We start from the raw sequence: 20,308 nt of genomic DNA, 5'->3' as shown, positions 1-20,308 counted from the left end.
TCATTTTACCTATGCAAGCCCTGCGCCAGACAGATTATATGGTAGGATGCTAATTGATTTCTTTTTTATTATGTCTTTTTTGTGGTAATACATTTTTAGTATTCTTAAATATTTTTTATTTCTAGATAATAAACCCATCTTTACTTTTATTTGTTGCCACTTAATCCCACGGTAACAATGTGAACGTACCTTTTTCTGTTTCAAATAATTGTTTAGGAATTGCTGATATTGTCTTCAATAAATAAATATTACAATTTGAGGTTTTACTCAACGCCAATAGCATCCAATCCTAGGAAACACTTGCAAAATATTTCGGAACAAACTTCCACAACAAGTTATCGATTCTACTAATATAAACAAATTAACTCCACAAGGTTCCATATTGGGACCTACACTATATATAATTTATGTAACTATAATGAAAAAACTTTTCTCTTTTGTTAAACATTTTGTATTCGCAGATGATACGGCATTGGTCATATCACATAAAGATCTAAAAATTGCAATTGAACTCATGCAAATTGACTTTTTGTAAATGGTCACATGATGCAGGACTATTAATAAATGCTAAAAAAAAACAAAGTTATGCATATAATCAATGCCAGATTTCAATTTATTCCTAATATTATTTCTCATAAATTTAATTGCATCCATAATAATATCCCGACTAATTGTAAATGTGAAAGCTTAGAATTAGTTACGGAATATGTCTATCTTGGTGTTACAGTAGATTGCTTTTTCAAATGGGACAAACATATTAAAAAAACCTGTAAAAGACTCGGATCAATTGCTGGCAGAATGTACACATTAAATTTTTTCCTATCAATTGAAACACTTAAAATAATTTATATGTCAATGGCAGAATCTATTATAAGATATGGATTAACCATAGGGGGAAATACTAGTATAACCAATCTGAAACAAGTCCAAGTTGTACAAAACGCAATTGTAAAATTACTAGTCGTCCCTAATATTTTTAAACAGAGACAAAATACACCGTTGCTGTTTCAGAGTGCCAAAATTTTACCTGTTAAGGCTATTCTATGGCAAAAAATCATAATTCAGTATATATTTACCCCGCAGCATAAATATAAATTAGAACATAAATACAGTACTAGATTCACGCGCAATGACGGGTTAATAGTTCCGAAATTCAATAATAAATACGGACAGAGAACGTTTGAATACAACATACTGAAGATATTTAATTTATTACCTGACACTATAAAGCAATGTAAATCTATGAATAAGGTTAAATATATGGTGAAAAATTGGCTATCGGAAAAAAAATATTTACTTTAATATGTATGAAAAATTGTATGAAAAAATTGTTGATTCTGTAGATATAAGATGTAAATTATAACTTACAAAAATGTATATGTAACTAAACTTTAAGCACCTGTTGACAAGCCAATTCAATTGGCTTAGCAGTACTTGTTTGTTGATATGTATTAACCATTTAATCAATAACTTCTTTTCAATTAAATTGATTTATATTAATCAGCAGAATGCTGCCTGCTCATTAAATAATAATAATAATGACCAGAATTTTGTATTTTTCCTTCTTTCCAGAGCGCATCGCGGATGACCCACCGTCCTCGCCCAACGGTGACCTGGAGCGCCGCCTGCTGGAGGCAGCGCGGTGCGGCGACGCAGAGGCGGCCCGTGCTCTGCTGCGTGCTCGCCCCACGCTCGTCAACTGCCGCGACCTGGACGGGCGTCACAGCACGCCGCTACACTTTGCGGCCGGGTACAATCGCCTGAGACTGGTGGAGGCGCTATTGCAGCACGGAGCTGATGTTCACGCTAAGGATAAGGGGTAATGAGTGCACTTTTTATTTGAATACCGCAACAGAGTCCCAATTACTCCCCTAACCGTTTGAGTCCGGTGAATTCCCGATTCGGGTATGTTGTTAGGCTGAAGGTACATTGGAGGGGAAAGAGGAAGATTTTAAGCAAATTTTCAATTCTGAATAGTGGTCTTGCACCAGGGCGTCAGTGAGACTATCGTCCACTCTGGAACGTGCCGCAAATATACTGATATATTATTTTTAATTAAAAACAAAAATTAATCATTTGTACCAGTAACTCTCGTCGAATTTAATGTTTCAAAGACCCAATCCTGTCTGATTACGTCTAAAAGGGATCCAAATGATAATCTTGTCTCCTTCAACGGAAGCAATTTTCCGAACAGGCCTTCCATTAATATGCTTGGTGTAACTATAAGTGACCAGCTCAGGTACGGGGGCTCCATCGAAGCCAGAGTAAAGTTGGCCTCTCAGAAGCTGGGCGTACTGTACAGGGCCCGCAGATACTTTAATAGTACACAACTGCTGACCCTGTACAAATCGCAAGTGCGCTCTACTGTCGAATTTGGCAGCCATCTCTGGTCCGGAGCCCCTAAATACCTGAAAAAAACCCTTGACTCTGTGCAGAAACGGGCGGTCCGTTTGATAGATTCCCCAATCTTAACAAACGGACTGCAATCTTTAGAGCACAGGCGTCAGGTAGGTATGCTGTCCTTGTTCTATCAGTATTACAATGGAAGATGCTCTGAGGAACTAGCGTCATTGATCCCTTCGGCACCGGTGCGTAGTCGGGATACACGCCAAACGCGCGCCCAACATTTGTACACGGTTGACACTTGTCACATGAGAATGGGTCGCTTCTACGATTCGTTCTTAAGTTCAACAGCTCGGCTGTGGAACGAACTGCCGGCCTCTGTGTTTCCTCCCTCCTACAACATGGGACTCTTCAAGACCCATGTTCACTCCTTCCTCTCCACAAAAAGACCCTCCACACAGCATCCCCAAAGATGACATAGGCCCTGAGGGAAATTATTTTCTTCAGGGCCTCCTGTGTGTTAAAAAAAAAAAAAAAAACTTCCGGGTTGTTAGTAGAGAGCCTTACCCCTCGATCACGGAGACCATCATTTGGGATATGTTGTGAGGCTGAACGAAGTGGGAAAGGGAAGGAGAAGAGCAGAGGAAGATTGGGTTAGATTTGGCACAAGGATATGGAGGTAAAAATGCAATCTTTCCCTGTCAGAGGTCAAGTATTTCTGCTTTGCAACAATTGTTAGTATTAATAGTACAGTCCATGGCTATCCTACGAGAAACTGCAACGATTTTAGGCTTCCTAAGACAAATTTATCTACAACACAAAACAATATTTATTATAAAGGTTTTAAAATGTTCAATGAACTTCATTTAAATGTTAAGGAAGCCAAAAGTCTTTGCAGTTTTTGGGGGTTATTTCTCAATGTTGTGAAGTCCAAATGTTAGTACGTGCGTAATGGAATATTTTATAGTAGTTTTAGAATAGATGTACACTGGATATAAAATGTTAAAACTTTTAACTAAATAAAATATATATAATGATATTTTCCTTGTGATTTGAACGACACAGTCAATTAAAACACAATTGAGTTTCTCTGTAAGGAAAGAAGAGGTTTATTTTGTTAATCTCACAAGATTTACATAAAGAAAAGCATTCAGTAACAAAACATTACCTGTAAGGAAAGAAACGACATTTAATGTTATTAATCACAATCACGATAGCAATTACCAATTATTGAAATTATTCCCATCAATCTGCCTTGTACAACCCATAGATTATTTTTACTATGTCTTAAACCATAGATTACGAAATATCGATTCGACTGTGTAGGTACTGTGGCGCACATCCAGCCAGTGACAGTCCACGACACACACAGCCACAATGACGAGACAAGCTTGGCATTGCCTTGAATTAAAGAAAATTATATTTTTCTTTACATATATATAAATAAACGGAAAATTTCTGAACTGAAAATGAAAACTTCTTCTGTATTTGATTATAAAGTGTGTGTTTTCTCTTTCTAACACCGCTTAGATCATATTTCTCACTGTGACAGTAAGGGAGACAAAATGTTTTCTATGAGATCATTTGACCTCTTCTCAAAAGCGAACAAATTAGCATGAGAAGTGAAAACTTATGTATTAAGCAAATTTAAAGACGTATTCACAACAAAAGAAGAACCAATGCGTTAATGTATGTAAGTTGTGATGTTTTGTTATCCAGGGGTCTGGTGCCGCTGCACAACGCGTGTTCGTACGGCCACTACGAGGTGACGGAGCTGCTGGTGCGTGCGGGCGCCTCCGTCAACGTGGCCGACCTGTGGAAGTTCACGCCGCTGCACGAGGCCGCCGCCAAGGGGAAGGCGGACATTGTGCGCCTGCTGCTGAAGGTCCGTCGTCACTATTTACAAATGCTCACTGGCTCCATCTCGGTTCTTCCCATCCTTCTGAGGCAATGTACGCTTCAACTGGAGCGCCCACACACAGGGGCGGCTCCTTGCATTTATTTCACTTTTAAAATGTACCTGTATCTAAATATAGGTAGAGCAAATAAATTCTTGTTGGTACTGGTAAGTTGCATTTGTAAAATAATTGAATTAATAATGTTGTTCCATTAGCATTTGCAATAAAATCATTTTGAGAATGAAGGTCACGCAATTCATTGCTAAAAATCTCGCAAAACTGTTTAAATTCACCAAGTGCCAACGTGTGAATGTTGTAGTGCTAACATTGTAAATTAGTATTCCTTAAAGAATCCATTCCGGACGCATTCGAAATTTACTTGCGAGGCGCTTTGCGCATGCGTCAATAGTGCACGGGATGAGTTGTATATCTGAACTGCTCCTACACGTGATTGAGCGTAATCTGTCTCGCTCATGTCACGGTTTCGACGAGCCAAGCTCTCTCTATACTGCCCTACGCAGTACCCATATGGTAAAACAAAGTTTTGTGCACATCGGAATATGCACGACTCTTGTACTAGAAGATAGATCAAATAATGACCTGGCAGGAGTGAATGGACTGTACTTTCGTCATTTTTTATCTGATGATATTACTTGTTGGATGGTTAGATGAACTACTTAAGGTTTGCTTCTTATCCATGCGTTCATATTTCTATCCCTGAATTGAATTTAATCCAACAGGAATAAATTCAAATATAATTCACGGTGGTACGATTTTCATCATGGGCACTCAAGTCGCAAATAACTTGTCGCACACCGTCCGTACAAGTCGGTCGACATCACGAGAACCGCATAGCCACCAATTACTGATGAATTCCCGAAATTAATCAAATCGAATTCAAAACCAAATGGTTGCGCCGTAACTGTCATTTTTATGTCCTGTTATTCTTTGTTGACTGTTGTTCCTAGCATTGATCTAAAATACATTCATTGTTCAAGTGACTTCTTGTTTAAAGTCTCGACGACATGGCTGGTAACAAATCGCCCTGTGGGACTGACGTCGCCGATGAGTTTACAAAATTTAAACATTTTCTTTGTGTATAGCACGGTGCGGATCCGTCTCGCCGCAACCGCGACGGCTTGACCGCGCTACAGCTAACGCGCGAGGGGGACGCTGAGACAGCTGATCTTCTGCGCGGCGACGCGGCGCTGCTGGAGGCGGCCAAGCGCGGCGACCTGCCCCGCCTGCGGCGAGTCCTGACCCCGCACAACATCAACTGCAGGGACGCACACGGCAGGAACAGCACTCCTCTGCATTTAGCCGGTGAGTTGTTTTCTAGGATATCTCTCTTTTCTTTTTCCAATCACATATTTTGTACATGTTTTATTCTGTCGCACGCGGGGCTCTTTATCATCTCGTTTATGGTTTTAGGGTATTATGCCTTGCTGCGCTACCTCCTTCTTTATTTAGCCAACGTTTCGGACGTGTCAATGTTTAGAAATGTTGGATAAAGAAAATAAATCACTTTTCATAGATTAAAATTAGTATTCGCTGTGGACACGGTGTATATAAGTGGTTACATTGAATCTGTTTTGGTTCCAGCGGGCTACAACAACCTGGAGGTGGCCGAGTGGCTGGTGGAACGCGGCGCGGAGGTGGACGCGCGTGACAAGGGCGGCCTCATCCCGCTGCACAACGCCTCGTCCTACGGCCACGCGGACGTGGCCGCCCTGCTCATTCGCTGCGGCACCAGCGTCAACGCCACCGACAAGTGGGGCTTCACGCCGCTGCACGAGGCGGCTCAGAAGGGCCGCACACAACTGTGCGCGCTGTTGGTAGGTTATTTTAGACTAATTTGTTCGCTTTTGGGAACAACTCACATGATTCAATCACTTTGATCCACATGAACACATGAATTTAAAAAAAAAATGATTGTGTCATTATAAGTCCTGTGTCGCAATACTTAGGGGGTATTTCACTATGTCGGGCTAAATATCTGACTAGCTATCCGTTGGCTGGCTTTAAAGATCAGAATAACTTCGTTATTCAACGGCTACCGTTTCACCATTGTTTCGAGCTTCCGGATAGATAACACTCAAAATAGTCTGGCAACATCGCAAAATGTTTGCAGTTACTCCATCTACTGCCACGGCTGTCATGCGTCACAGTCCGCACACCGCGAAGTGTGCATTTTTTTGGTTATGTTATGTTGATTATCAGGTCATTTTAGATAGATTCGTGTCGAATTAATACATTGTTTCTTATTTTGAACACAGTCAAATAATTCAGGATGGATCATACAAGCATTCAAATTCATTCAACAAAATTCGACTCACTTCTCAGCTGTCAAACTCGGAATGTTTTGATGCCATCTTAGATTCGAGGAATAGCGCCTAACGTGAGGTTCGAACACTGATTAGTCAAATCTAACTTTAACCGAGCGTTAGCGTTATTCAGATATAGTGAAAACGAAAAAATGACTAATCCGCGGATTAGTGCTTAGTCAGAACATAATCAGAGATAGTGAAATACCCCCTTATAATGACACAATCAATGGGTTACGGAGTACTGTATATAACATACTGTTTACTTTCAGCTGGCCCACGGTGCGGATCCCTTCCTAAAGAACCAAGAGGGCCAGACCGCCCTGGACCTGTCTCTGGCCGAGGACGTCCGCTGCCTGCTGAAGGACGCCATGGTGGGGGGCGCCACGTCGGCTCCGGGCGTACAGGCTGCCACGGTGGCGGCGGTGACCGGGCCGCCGGCGGGGTCGCAGGCCGGCACGGCGGTAGCACTGGCAGGGACGGCGGGCGTCCGGGCTCCGCAGGAGACGGTCACGATGCCCAGCGGCAGCACTATCACACTTTCCTTACCGGTAAGAATAGAAATTAAAAAGATTAGATTTTAAATTAAACTTCATTAAATAAACCGTCAGGCTAATTTGCTATCTATAGAATTGATTTGTTCTCTTTTCGGAACAGCTCATAGAAATCGTTGTCTTCCTTACTGTTATAGTGCTGTGTAGTCAATACACATCTCAAAATAAGCAATTTAATATGGGAACAATATGAATATTCATAGCTAATCGCTTATGTTTATTATATTTTATATCAAAAGTGATAATAATTGTAATTTAATTGCTGAAAACATGAAAAAACCATCGGCAGATGCTAAAAAAACGTGCGAGGGGTCCACATCTAACGACGGTCCGCGACCGACTGGCTGGCGGCTAGCACACACACAGCTATGCGGTCGTAAGTATCGATGGTCTAAATCAAAATACAACTGCGGACATGTGGATTTCTCATGTTCCCGCATAGCGAACTAAAGCGGGACATCAATAGCGTGTCATTTCCTCGCACACTCTTCGCGTAGCAGTGCCACACGGTTGATTGTATTGGTGTATTTGTTTCCGATTTTTAACAAAAATCTCTAATTTTAAATTGTGTTTGAAAACAATGTAAAATATTATTTTTTAATTCAGTGCATAAATGTATAACGGAGGAATACCTAAAATCTGAAACCAGAATTTATTATATTTATAGAGTTATTAAAGTTATTAGAAGCAATGTGTAGTAAATACATTACCATACATTACCACAGAAAAGGAAAGGTTAAATTGAGTTTGAATTTTGACACTGATTGGCAGCGGTAAACATCGATTGAACTATACTTATTACCAAGTCGCGTAATCTTTGAATAGGCGAGTTTACGAAATAATTGTTAGCAGATTTTGGAACATTATACAGGACGTTCAGTCGACTGTCCCGCGTAGGTACTCACAACGAAATAACGCTTGTTAAATCTATAATTTATGAAACTATATTTTTTAATATTTATTATGCAATGACGAAAAATTGAGATAACTGTAATAGCGATTGTTTGATACACGTTTGTCTGATAAAATAAGTGAGTTTTTATAAATTTTTTTATCGTTATCAGTAGTAATTTTAGTTAACAAAAAATTGAGCAATATTTTTTAGTTTGCAATCAAAATTAGAAATTTTAAACAAATATGTTTTTGAAAACAGTTTTTAGTTTGCGGATACGTTCAGAAATATTCCGTTTATTTGGATTTTATTGTAAAGCGGAAATATTCCGACTGTCTGACAGAATATGTCAGAGACCTGAGGGGTTGAGTAAAAATACTAATGAAACAAACAACTTGACCAGTTAGTAACAGAGTGGTCAAATGCGTTTGGTTCCCACTGCGGCATCACGAGATCAATCCTTCTGCTAGCTAAGTTTTCCATCATTGCACCAGCAAATTTTCCCAACGCAATGACGGCAGTGGGAGGTTATTCGTAACCCGGATAAACTGTAATACACGTCTTCTAAGACGTCTTGAGGCGATGCACTAAGTCGTGTAATATTTTAAATTGAGCCGCTATCAATAACAGCCCTTACGTAGATAAGGTTAAAACGGCGATAAGGTTAAAATTCCCGCTTAACACCATCCGCCTGTTTTGATTTATGCAAGAAAAAAACATGGCCAAAAAGTGCTTTTATTTTATTTAGTGGATGTTCAGGCATAAATATTTAATTTTTTTTCGATCATTTTATCAATAATTTAATTTGCCACATTATACAATAAAATCATAACCGAAAATGGGTTTGTTAGTAGGAGATTTTGAACTTTAAAGCAGTTTTCATAGGCCTTATACATTATTATTTTCTGGGCTTATAAAAAGACTTATCTAAAAAATACTCGATTATTTCAAAGGCCAAGATGTATTCTACTCGCAGTATTTAATTAAAGCATCTGAAACATTTCTGGGCGACCAAATTTTTAAACCAAAAACACATGATTTTGCATTACTACGTATGGCATCGCCTTAAGTAGAAACCTTTATTGTATTATCTATATCTATTGTATTTTTAACAAATGAATCTGTTAATAATTGTTTGTTGTTGTACATGTCGTCCAGCTGTCCTCAAATTCCCACGGCAGCACACCGTCTGTCTGCTATTCGCTGGGACCGCGGTCAGAATGCGGTCAGGCGGCCGGTGCAGCCTCCGCTAGTGACGAAGACGGCCTCAGACCATTCCTGCAAGGGTAAATATTCTAATAGCATTAATTATTTTTATTGTATTCATTTGGGAGGCGGGTTTGGGTTCTGTCGCCCCGGGAACCATTTCAACACCTCAGTCATAGGTCACCCCAAATAGTTCGCTACTTTTGGTGGTTTAGCAGGGGTGCCCGGGTTCATCGGTGAGGTGTGTTCAGGATGTGCCTGTCCACCATCTGCGTGGCGTGCCAGATCGGGAGAGGTTGGTTTGGGGAGAACCTTTGACTTCTCCAACTAGTCTCTCGCCGCAGTGGGAAAGATATATTCATATGTCAATCCTAAACACACTTGTTGACGCAACTATCTTCCTTTAACATTGTCCTTGAAATTTTCCCATCCTATTACCTACCTGTCATTATCCGACCGTACCCACGTTTGTGTGACATTTACAACAATAAACGTAACTGTCAAATCAGTTTATTGATGAAGCCGGTTTGAGGAACATCTCTTTATGATCAGTGCTTTTATTGATATCAACTCAGGGTAGAATACCTACTGTGCAGTGAATATATTTGTTTCCCATCAGTGTGTTTCTTACCCAACCCAGATGTTGTGGAAGTTGCGTGTGAAATAAATCTTCTCCTGTGAGTGAAACCAACCATCAACATCGTTGACGAACATCAAAGGGGTAAGTCGGATTCCTTCCTTACTCCCTGTTCACCATCTCTAACCATCGTTGTGTCAACTTCCAGTTCACAATTAATTTTACAGTTCATTCTTGATTCGCCTTGCGATTACAACACTGATCCCTAGATTCCTACCAAACCCTCATACCTTTTACCTTCCTAGAACTTGAAAGTTTAAAGACAAAGAATCCACCTATTTTTCACATTTTATCCCATATTTTTAGGTTCTATAAATTTGGCACACTATGGCAAGTGATCGCTCAATACGTTGTCACGTCTGAGGGAGCAAGGACCTTTGTCAATCACCAGGGCTATGATGGGGCTAAGGCAAGGAGGCAGAATGTGTGAAAGCATTGAGGAACCTTTATCATGTTGTCATGTCTGAAGGTGTTTTGAGAGTCCGCCAGCGGTGAGCAGGTTGCGCCGGGTAGAGATTCGTGGGGTGGAGTGCGCGAGGCCATCCTCAATTAATCAGCATCCATTGAACGTTTAACGGGACAATGATGCTTCATCTTTGCGTCACCCCGACAGCATGCTTGGTAATCCAGTGTAGTCTCCAAGGAATTACACTTCAAAACACAAAATACAAATAAAACCATTTTTTAATCCAAATAACTGATTGTATATTTTAATCTCACCAAACAACAACACTCGAACAAAGAACAGGCCGATCTCACACAGGAGTCAAAACGTTTGTTTTATGTTTGGTTAGTCTACACGGAAAGTCTGTATCCTTCAACATTTCAATCTCACCGAACAACCACACTCGAACTAAGAACCGGCTGATCTCGAGCAGGAGTCAAAACGTCTCTTTTATGTTTGGTTAATTTACACGGAAAGACTACGAAGGATCGGTTCATGGTATCCGCGTGATCTTTTTCATTATTTTCAATATTAATTTTGTCTCGCAAAACGCAACGCACACCGCGGAATCGTCCTCTCCCTTATTGTTCCCCGATCTTCCGACCCTTTTGCAAACTTGCCATAATATGCCAAAAATCGCTGGAGTGATTAACACCAAACCCACTTTCTCATATAAACAATGTTTTCTTCATAAGGGCTCAGTTATCTATGTAAATAAAAATGTAAATTTACGTTTGTTCAAAATCTTTAATCTCCCAAACTTCTTCACCGATTGCTTTAAAATTTTGACGCAATGTTGCATTCGAATACGCATGTTTTTTTGTATACCTATATTATGTTGATGTTACTTTTACGTTGGACGTATAAGCAACCCGCGCTATTGTTTCATTAAATTTGTTGGATTAAATCCACCAATGTCGCTGATGAAACTTCTCTTTGCAGTCTCGGGCTGGAGCTGCTGGGCGAACTCCTGGAGCGCGAGCAGATCACCCTGGACATCCTGTCGGAGATGAGCCACGAGGACCTGAAGCAGGTGGGGGTGGCGGCCTACGGACACCGTCACCGTCTACTGCGGGGCCTGCAGCAGCGCTCCAACACCCCGGGTACCTAATCTAACCTAACCTAACCTAACCTTACCTTACCTTATTAACACATAGACTCCAGGACTCAAGAACCTAAAATTAGCGACGTTAAAAGAAAGAAGAGATAGGGATTGATTGTGACTTTGTAAATTTTATCCGGACACATTATGGGTGCTCTGGCATACAACAAATCTTCACTACCAACACAAGTGTTAATTTATTTAATTATTGAATACAATATTAGCGATTCCTAAATGAAAACAGAAAAAGATACAGTCATATCTAAGTGTATTTCAAAATCAGTTTTTACTTTACCTATTGCAAAGCGGAATTTTGTCAGAAAATGCCAGAGGCCTGAGCGGTTAAACTTATTGTGAAATCAGATATAAGTGCATCTGCAGAAAGCTGCCTGCTCATCGAGGCTCAGGTTTGCTGCCTTGAAGCGCCACACGGTGTAACGTGGATTGTCACCGCATGTATTAATCTTACCGTATTCCGGTGAAGTGATCCACCATAGCTTGCAGCAATCATGGGAATTGAAATGAACACTCGGAATATCAATTGAGATATAATAATATGTTGTATATTTAATTCAAAACTTTAAATACAAGAGCAAGTACTCACATTTAGTAAAACAGAGGTGGTTGGCTACTTGAAAGCACAAACGTAATATGAACTTGGCAACGACATTTACTTGTAAAATTTTATTAACTAAAACATCTTAACCACTCAGAACATTAGAACGTCAAAAGACGTAAATATGATAATAGCGGTCAAGACATTAGAACGTCTTTTCACGTAAACGCGCGAGATTTTACAAAAATCGATTTATTTCCATCACTAGTATACGGATTGCCATGATTTAAAAAACAGAGTATCGATAATGAATAACGCTACGCGTCTGTATTCGAGAATATCTATGGAACGTAGAGGTGCATTATCTAAGCCGATTGGATCTGTCATCTTGTTCGTTCATAATTTATTGTGATTCTAAATAATTTATTAAAAATATTTTAGTTTGGACGGTTAATATTTTGAGGTGACCAATAGTTTTTAATTATATTTCTTCAATATATAAAGTGTTATTTCTTTATGATACTCAGAAAAAAGTACATTTTTCACGGCTTTGAAATAATGGTTATCGATTCTTACATATTTTTGACGTTTTCATAAAATATATATTTGGAAACGCAAATATTTACTTATAACATCACAATGCAATAGTGGATTTCATAATCTTTCCAAAACATTTTTTAGAATGAGGCTACGTTTCCCAAAACGTGAGTTATGAAGCTTTTAGCAAAACTCGTAAATAACACAAAAATTATCACGTTTTGACAGTTCTCAAAGGAACACATAGTAGATAAAAGTCTTTGTCTGAGAGGTTAAAATAAGACATCATCAAATGAGCGCCAGTCTAGAATCTATTCTAAACAAATTCATAACATGGTGATATCTATAAATTATTTGTCTATTTCATAAGGATTATTAAAATGTCTCACGTGTGTGAATAATCTCTCGACAATCAAGCAGCTCGTCCTCACGTGTCCTCTCCACCGGCCTCAAAAACCAACTCCCGACTTCTCTGGAACTCAACGCGCAGAACAAATTTTGTGTCCTCCGAGTGACAGCCGTAAACCACTGACAATGCGTGTCTAGAAGTCATACTGTGTAAGCAGACAGTTCCTACCGCTACAACGGTAGCCGGGACGAGCCAGCGCTACCGGAGATCGGGAAACACTCTCGTCCAGGCTGTCGCCCAGTGGCACGGCGCGCCCCTACACCATAGATGGAGAATTTCCATCAAACCACCGTAGTACAAGTGCTAAATATGTTTAGACAGAGTATGGCACTCACCCGAAATGAACAAATATTATTATCATTATATTGACATTATTAGGGAACAACTTTACTCATATGATCTCACAGAAATCTTCACTTACTGTTGTGATGATAAATATGATTTAGACGGTGTTAGAAAGAAAAAGCTTTGTATGCAAATCTAGAAGATAACCACAGTTGAATTAAAATATGCACTTTTATGAAACCAAAGGTTCCAACCTCAATTTGTAAAAAACTTATGAGACTTTTTATAACTTATTTGAATTTTTTATTATTTATTTTTTTTAATAATTTTTTACATTTGTTGAAAATATGTGACCTTACTGGGGTACCCCGTTCTAAGGTCACATCATTGTACATGGTAATTTGTGTAAATTATAAATTGTAAATTTGGTCAATTTTTTTTAGTACGTTAATTTTTGTAAACATTCAAAATATACAAGAGGTAAATTATCAAGCGAAATAATTGAAGAAAAACATAACATTATACAAGAAAAATGTATAGTGGAAAAAAATAACATAACTTGCATTGATATATTAAAATATCTTTTGAATATATGTATGTAATTAAAAACATAGTCTGTTGAGGTTTTGATGAAAAGTGAGGTGAAAACGTTTATAATACATTTGTTGAATGAAATATGTGTGTTTTTATCTTTTTTTTTTTCATTACCAGTATGTTTAGTTACAAAAATCGTTAAAATTTTAATGTTTCAAAAAATATACGTCCATTTCTAATGATATAATTTGAAAGCGTATTTCCTCACCTTTCTAAAACAGTTTTCGGATACGTTCAGAAATAATCCGTTTATATGTATTTTATTGCAAAGCGGAAACACTCTGAACTTCTGACATAACAATATTAATTTTATTCTGCTTTCTGGTTCTAGATTGGTACGCTGGCACGATGGTGGCGGAACTAAGCCGCGATGATCCGGAATTTGTGGCCGTCGAGGCGGAGATGCAGGCGTCCGTGCGGAACCACCGTGATTCTGGGCACGCCGGAGGAATCTTCTCGCACTATAGCGTTATAAGGGTGAGATTTACATTTTTTTTATTGATCAACCACAATCTTCTCTTTCCCATTTACTTCTCTTTCCCACTTCTTCATCCTAACAATATTTCCGAGATTGTGGATGTGTTAGGATGAACGGATGGGGGTTTTTTTTACAGAAAGAATATGTTATGATTTTATAAAAATATTTATTAAAAATTAACCACTCGGAACATTAGAACGTCAAAAGACGTAAATATGATAATAGCGGTCAAGACATTAGAACGTCTTTTCACGTAAACGCGCGAGATTTTACAAAAATCGATTTATTTCCATCACTAGTATACGGATTGCCATGATTTAAAAAACAGAGTATCGATAATGAATAACGCTACGCGTCTGTATTCAACAATATCTATGGAACGTAGAAGTGCATTATCTAAGCCGATTGAATCTGTCATCTTGATTCTTACATATTTTTGTAATATATTTATGTTTGAATATATATATGTTTGAATATGAATTAAAAAATTTATACAAAACAAAAGATTATATAAAACGAAAAATTTACAAAACAATACATTTATAGCCATGGAAATAGGTTGTAGATATAAATCAAATCATAATAGAGATATAAACAATAGAGACATAAACATTATTCACAAACCATCAGAGAAATATTCTTTTATGGAACTCTTGTATTTGGTAAGTTCGCAACTGAAAATATCAACCTCGGATAATACGCTATAGTAATTATTGCATAGTCTGTTGATATAAGAAATAGCTTTATGGTGACCGGATAATTTCAGTGCTAGGTAATTTTTATCCTGCAAAATCCTCACAAAATTGTGTTGCAATATTGTCATTAGAGAGTTCACTTAAAAAAAAACACAGTTTCACCAGAGCAGAGAATCACCGTTTTTCCTCTCAGATACATAATATTTAAAATTCTTCATTTGATTTCAATATTCTCCTTTCAGATACAAAAGGTGCAAAACCGGCGGCTGTGGGAGCGCTACCGCCACCGGCGCCGCGAGATTGCCGAGGAGGCCCTCGCCTCCGCTCACCAGGAGTCGGCCCTCGCCTCGGGCGGCAGCCCTGGGGCCGCGGGCAGCCCCGGCGGCACGCTGTCCGCCATCAGCGGTAGCGGCGGGGCGACCGCCGCTAACGGGCAGCAGGATCTGGCCGCCGCACACGAGCGCATGCTGTTTCACGGCTCGCCGTTTATAAATGCCATTGTGCAGAAGGGATTCGATGAACGGCATGCTTATTTAGGTGAGAAATGTGATAACTGTTGTGTTGACATTACGTTTCTAAGCCCTTTCTGACCCATGGGTCGGTTAGAGTGAGAAATCCACATGAACCGTAGACATTTCTTTGCAGGGTGTCTTACAGCACTCGGTTTATTGCGACTCCTTACCGGACCGCGGGTTTAATTGATAAAAGCAATTAAATTAATTATCATATTTGTCTTCATCGTATCGACCTGTGGTTTAGTAAAACCCTTCAAGCCACAAAATAATAATTTTACAAGAGACGATAAACACTAATATTTACATATTCGTAAAAGTAATGTGGTTTTTTATTTTTCAAAATTTTAATGTAAAATATTGCAATTCTGTTTATAATTATAAAAGAGGGTTCAGTAATTTCATCAATGATTTTCTTAAAATAAAGTAAAAGTGCATGTAATTTTAGTTTTTAAAATGCGTTCCTATATTCTATATGAAGCCACAGCATCCTTAGAATATGTAGAGAGAGCGAGTTATTCTTTATAGCGAATCTTGCCCTTCTTTGTTGTATACTTGTCCCTTTCTAACCATTTGTGCCCTCTTTTGTCAATCTTGTTCCTTTTTAGCCAATTCTGTCCTCATTTATCAATTCTGTCCCCTTTTGTCAATCTTGTTCTTTTTTAGCCAATTCTGTCCTCATTTGTCAATTCTGTCCCCTTTTGTCAATTCTGTCCCCTTTTGTCAATATTGTTCCTTTTTAGCCAATTCTGTCCTCATTTGTCAATCCTGTCCCCTTTTGTAAATCTTGTTCCTTTTTAGCCAATTCTGTCCTCATTTGTCAATCCTGTCCCCTTTTGTCAATCTTGTTCCTTTTTAGCCAATTCTGTCCTCATTTGTCAATTCTGTCCTCTTTTGTCAATGTTGTTCCTTTCTGGCCAATATGTCAATCTTCTTCCTCTTTAGTCAATTTTGTTCCTTTCTAACCATTCCTGTCCTCTTTTGTCAATCTAGTTCCATTATGACCGTTTCCCTTTTCTGAACGTTGTTCCAAATTTGTCCTCTCAATCTCTACCTCTTATATGAATCTTGTGCTTTGTGTTAATGTCTGGTAGCATTAGTAATGTGTATAATTGTTGCAGGCGGAATGTTCGGCGCGGGCATCTACTTTGCGGAGCACTCGTCCAAGAGCAACCAGTACGTGTACGGGATCGGGGGCGGGACGGGATGCCCGGCGCACAAGGAGCGCAGCTGCTACGCGTGCCATCGCCAGCTGCTGCTGTGCCGCGTATGCCTCGGCCGCTCCTTCGTGCTGCTGAGCGCCATGAAGATGGCGCACGCCCCCCCCGGGCACCACTCGGTGGCGGGGCGACCCTCGCAGGGCGGCCTCTCCTTCCCAGAGTACGTTGTCTACAGGGGGGAACAGGTAACTCATACTGAAGCACAACTTCACTGCAGTACCATACGTTTACATCATTATAGAGTACCTGTCAACTCATATGTCCTCGACAGGCCAGCGGGATAGTTAATCTTCTGTTCTAGAAAGATACAGTGAAACTCTTTTAAGAAGGGACCAGAAAAAAAACCTTGGGATAAATGGGGCCGTTTTTCAAATTCAGTCAAATTTTTCAAGTTAAGCGAGTTTGTACCTATTTGAAAAAATTTGATTAGGCCTAAACTATTTTTCTTTTCCAGGCGTATCCGGAGTATCTCCTCACTTACCAGATAGTCCGCCCTGAAGATGGACAGATCACGGAACTGCCCGCTTGAGACCGGCCCCCGCCCCTCCCGGCGCGTCCTCCCCACCCCCTCCCTATTCCATCCAATCAATCCAACGCATCAAACTCTTCCAGAACTGCCAATCAATCAACAGCCAACACCGCACACTTGAACCAGTCCAAATCAACCAAACACCACAATCCATCGAAACCAGCTAAACCATCAAAATCAGCTCCGTCCACCCCGAAAACATCCGATTGCTTATCTGTCTTGTCACGAAAGCCAACTCACCTCGCTAAATCAGCACCAAGTACTCCGATTTTTTCGCATCAATCTCAAACCTCTGCAACACCTTCCATGTCCAGCCACCACTTTATTCCGGTTCAATTTGGAACTAGTAACGTGTTTTTGGCACCGCCATCGTATCTCACGCATCGTCCACATTCCGCCCCGGCGAATCCGCAACTAATCAATCAAAATAATAACATTTCACTTCCGTTATCATCGCAATCGCATCCCGCGATCGTTAAACCAATCGCGATTGTGCCGAAAGTGGCTACAAACGTCACCTCGCACAATCGCGATCTTTGTAGATCGATGCCAAACACGCCGACGTCGTTATCCACTTGTCCGTATTCGTTGTTTGCGCCGCAAGAACGCAACGCCAATGCGAATTTGCATCTCGGTGCGAGATTGAATCTCGAAACTCGCACGCCTGTACCGCGTTCTTATGTTATCGTGCCAAATACCGGACATACGCATCAATTGCGGTCCAATTCGATGTCGTCGCAGAATAAACCTAATCGTTCCATCTCGGTTATGCCGCATTCTATTTCGTACACGCCGCATTCGATATCCTATCCTAATCAATCGAATATGCAACTCGCCATAAATAACTTGAATGATGCTTATGCTGTTTCGTTGCCGTCTCATTCGAGGCACGGTCATGTTAATACACCTCAATCTATACCGAATATCTCGCATTCTATAGCGAACATGCCTCATTCGGGTTCGAATCTGCATCATTCCGCAGCGAAAATGCCTCATTCTATGGGAAATTTACCTCATTGCGTGGCAAATGTGCAGTATTCGGGTGGGAATTTCTCCCATTCGATGGCGAATATGCCTCATTCTATAGCGAATGTGCGTCATTCCATTTCGGTTACTTCTCAAATGCTTCCGACGCAGTCGTACTCGGCGGCATCGCTACCTTTACCGGAAAATTCAAATTATCACCGAGTGACGGATTTACGAAAACATAGAGCCGTGCAAATGGCGAAGAGGCTATTTCTGTGCAAAACTAAACGTAAACTGGTTGATTGAAAATCCTGCCATGATTGGGATGGCGCAATTTTAGTCAATCTCGAGTAACAGGTGATTAAGAAGAGAGATTGGACAACAGTTCACTCTTATAGTTGTCCTTTTAATGTCAAATAGCACTAATAATTACATATACTATAAATCCACATAGATAAGGTAACAAAAAAAAATACTTTTTCAAAAATTGACTAAAATTTTTATAATTTGCAAATCATGTGATCTCCCGGAAGGCAAACTTTTATATAAAAAGCAACCTTTAAAAAAAACGCGTTTATTTCTTTTAAAATATTTGTGGAATTTATCTCAAATGGTTAGAATTTTTTTTTAACCCTTAGAAACTTGATCATATTTTTTTTAACCCTTTGCGTTTTGTAAAGATTAATTATTTGTCGATTTGACTGACATTTCGTCAACCCTCTCAAAATACATCTTTTGTTTACGAAGTTTTCAAACGCGTGTTATTTTATAAAACAACTTGTTTGTACATTATAGTATTTATTTATGGAAAAAAACAATATTACAACAAAATTATCTCAAAGTTAACCTCAAGGCGATGCACTACGTCGTGTAATATTTTGAATCGAGCCGCTATCAATAACACCCCTTACTTAGATGGCGATAAGGCTTAAATTCCCGCTTTACACCAAACTGTTTTGATTTATGCAAGAAAAAAACATGGCCAAAAAGTGCCATTTATTTTATTTTGTGGATGTTCAGCCATAAATATTTAATTTTTTTTCGTTCATTTTATAAATAACTTAATTTGCCACATTATACAATAAAACCATAACAGAAAATGGATTCGTAAGTAGGAGATTTTGAACTTTAAAGCAGTTTTCATAGGCCTTATAAATTATTTTTTTTCTGGGCTTATAAAAAGACTTATCTAAAAAAATACTCGATTATTTCAAAGGCCAAGATGTATTCTACTCGCAGTATTTAATTAAAGCATCTGAAACATTTCTAGGCGACCAAATTTTCAAACCAAAAACACATGATTTTAAATTACTACGTAGTGCATCGCCTTAAATTGGGATTTGAACAAAATACCCTACAAAACTGAAAAATAATTTTTTTAATCAAAGGGTGTACCAAAAATTTATTTGTGTTCCAAATTATAAAATATGGGCAAATGAAATGAAAGTCGTTTTTTCATGATTTTAGATGCAAATTTGGTGATTATTAAAAAAATAATCTCATCTTTTTTACTATGCAAATATAATCTCTAGATAGTATAAAATAAAGTCGATATCCGCGTCTGTCTGTTTGTGCGCTTAGTTCTTCTAAACTACTCAACGGATTTTGATAGGGTTTTCACTATCATTTAGAGAATTTCTTCCGGAAGGTTTACATATATAATACATGCATATTATATTTATAGAAAGTAGAGAAAAGTCGATTTTTTATAATCAAGTCGTAAAAATATTTTTTCGAGCACTTATGCTGGCTAAACCTTATGAGATACATCAAAATAATGTACTACGGAATTGTATATCTTTAAAAGGCCTACAGAAAAGTTTGCGGTTATGTAGATCTATCACATAAGGTTAACCCGCAGCAACGCCGGGTACACATCAGCTATTGATTTATAAAATAAAAAAATATTAATTATTAAAAAAAACTCTTCTGATGGGTTTAAAATTGATTTTTGACACAAAAAAACGCTTTTTCTACAACGTTTTATGTTTTTATTTATTTTTCATTATATTTACATAGTAGGCTGGGAAAGATTATTTTTTTAATAATTACCGTTAACTTGCAAAAAATTGACAAAGTTGCCTCTAAAACTTTTAGATAAAAAAAATAGTTATTTAGTTTAACCT

At 38.9% G+C, this 20,308-nt stretch overlaps 1 protein-coding gene across 1 annotated transcript in view; it reads left to right on the top strand.

The window, feature by feature from the left end:
* Nucleotides 1-18,743, top strand: part of Tnks (tankyrase) — a 55,253-nt gene extending 36,510 nt beyond the window's left edge. Inside the window, exons 11-21 of the mRNA XM_089644277.1 lie at nucleotides 1,573-1,819; nucleotides 4,063-4,228; nucleotides 5,345-5,564; nucleotides 5,844-6,076; nucleotides 6,838-7,116; nucleotides 9,170-9,297; nucleotides 11,242-11,402; nucleotides 14,114-14,259; nucleotides 15,198-15,492; nucleotides 16,589-16,872; nucleotides 17,142-18,743. Coding sequence (XP_089500403.1) covers nucleotides 1,573-1,819; nucleotides 4,063-4,228; nucleotides 5,345-5,564; nucleotides 5,844-6,076; nucleotides 6,838-7,116; nucleotides 9,170-9,297; nucleotides 11,242-11,402; nucleotides 14,114-14,259; nucleotides 15,198-15,492; nucleotides 16,589-16,872; nucleotides 17,142-17,216 — 2,234 coding nt within the window. The 3' untranslated portion in view covers nucleotides 17,217-18,743. The remainder of the gene's footprint in view (nucleotides 1-1,572; nucleotides 1,820-4,062; nucleotides 4,229-5,344; nucleotides 5,565-5,843; nucleotides 6,077-6,837; nucleotides 7,117-9,169; nucleotides 9,298-11,241; nucleotides 11,403-14,113; nucleotides 14,260-15,197; nucleotides 15,493-16,588; nucleotides 16,873-17,141) is intronic.
* The last annotated feature ends 1,565 nt before the right edge of the window (nucleotides 18,744-20,308 follow it).

This window comes from Hesperophylax consimilis, chromosome 20 (genome assembly GCF_061612785.1).
Source record: "Hesperophylax consimilis isolate HC1 chromosome 20, BYU_Hcon_1.0, whole genome shotgun sequence".
Lineage (NCBI taxonomy): Eukaryota > Metazoa > Arthropoda > Insecta > Trichoptera > Limnephilidae > Hesperophylax > Hesperophylax consimilis.
This window is presented reverse-complemented; position numbering and strand designations above follow the sequence as displayed.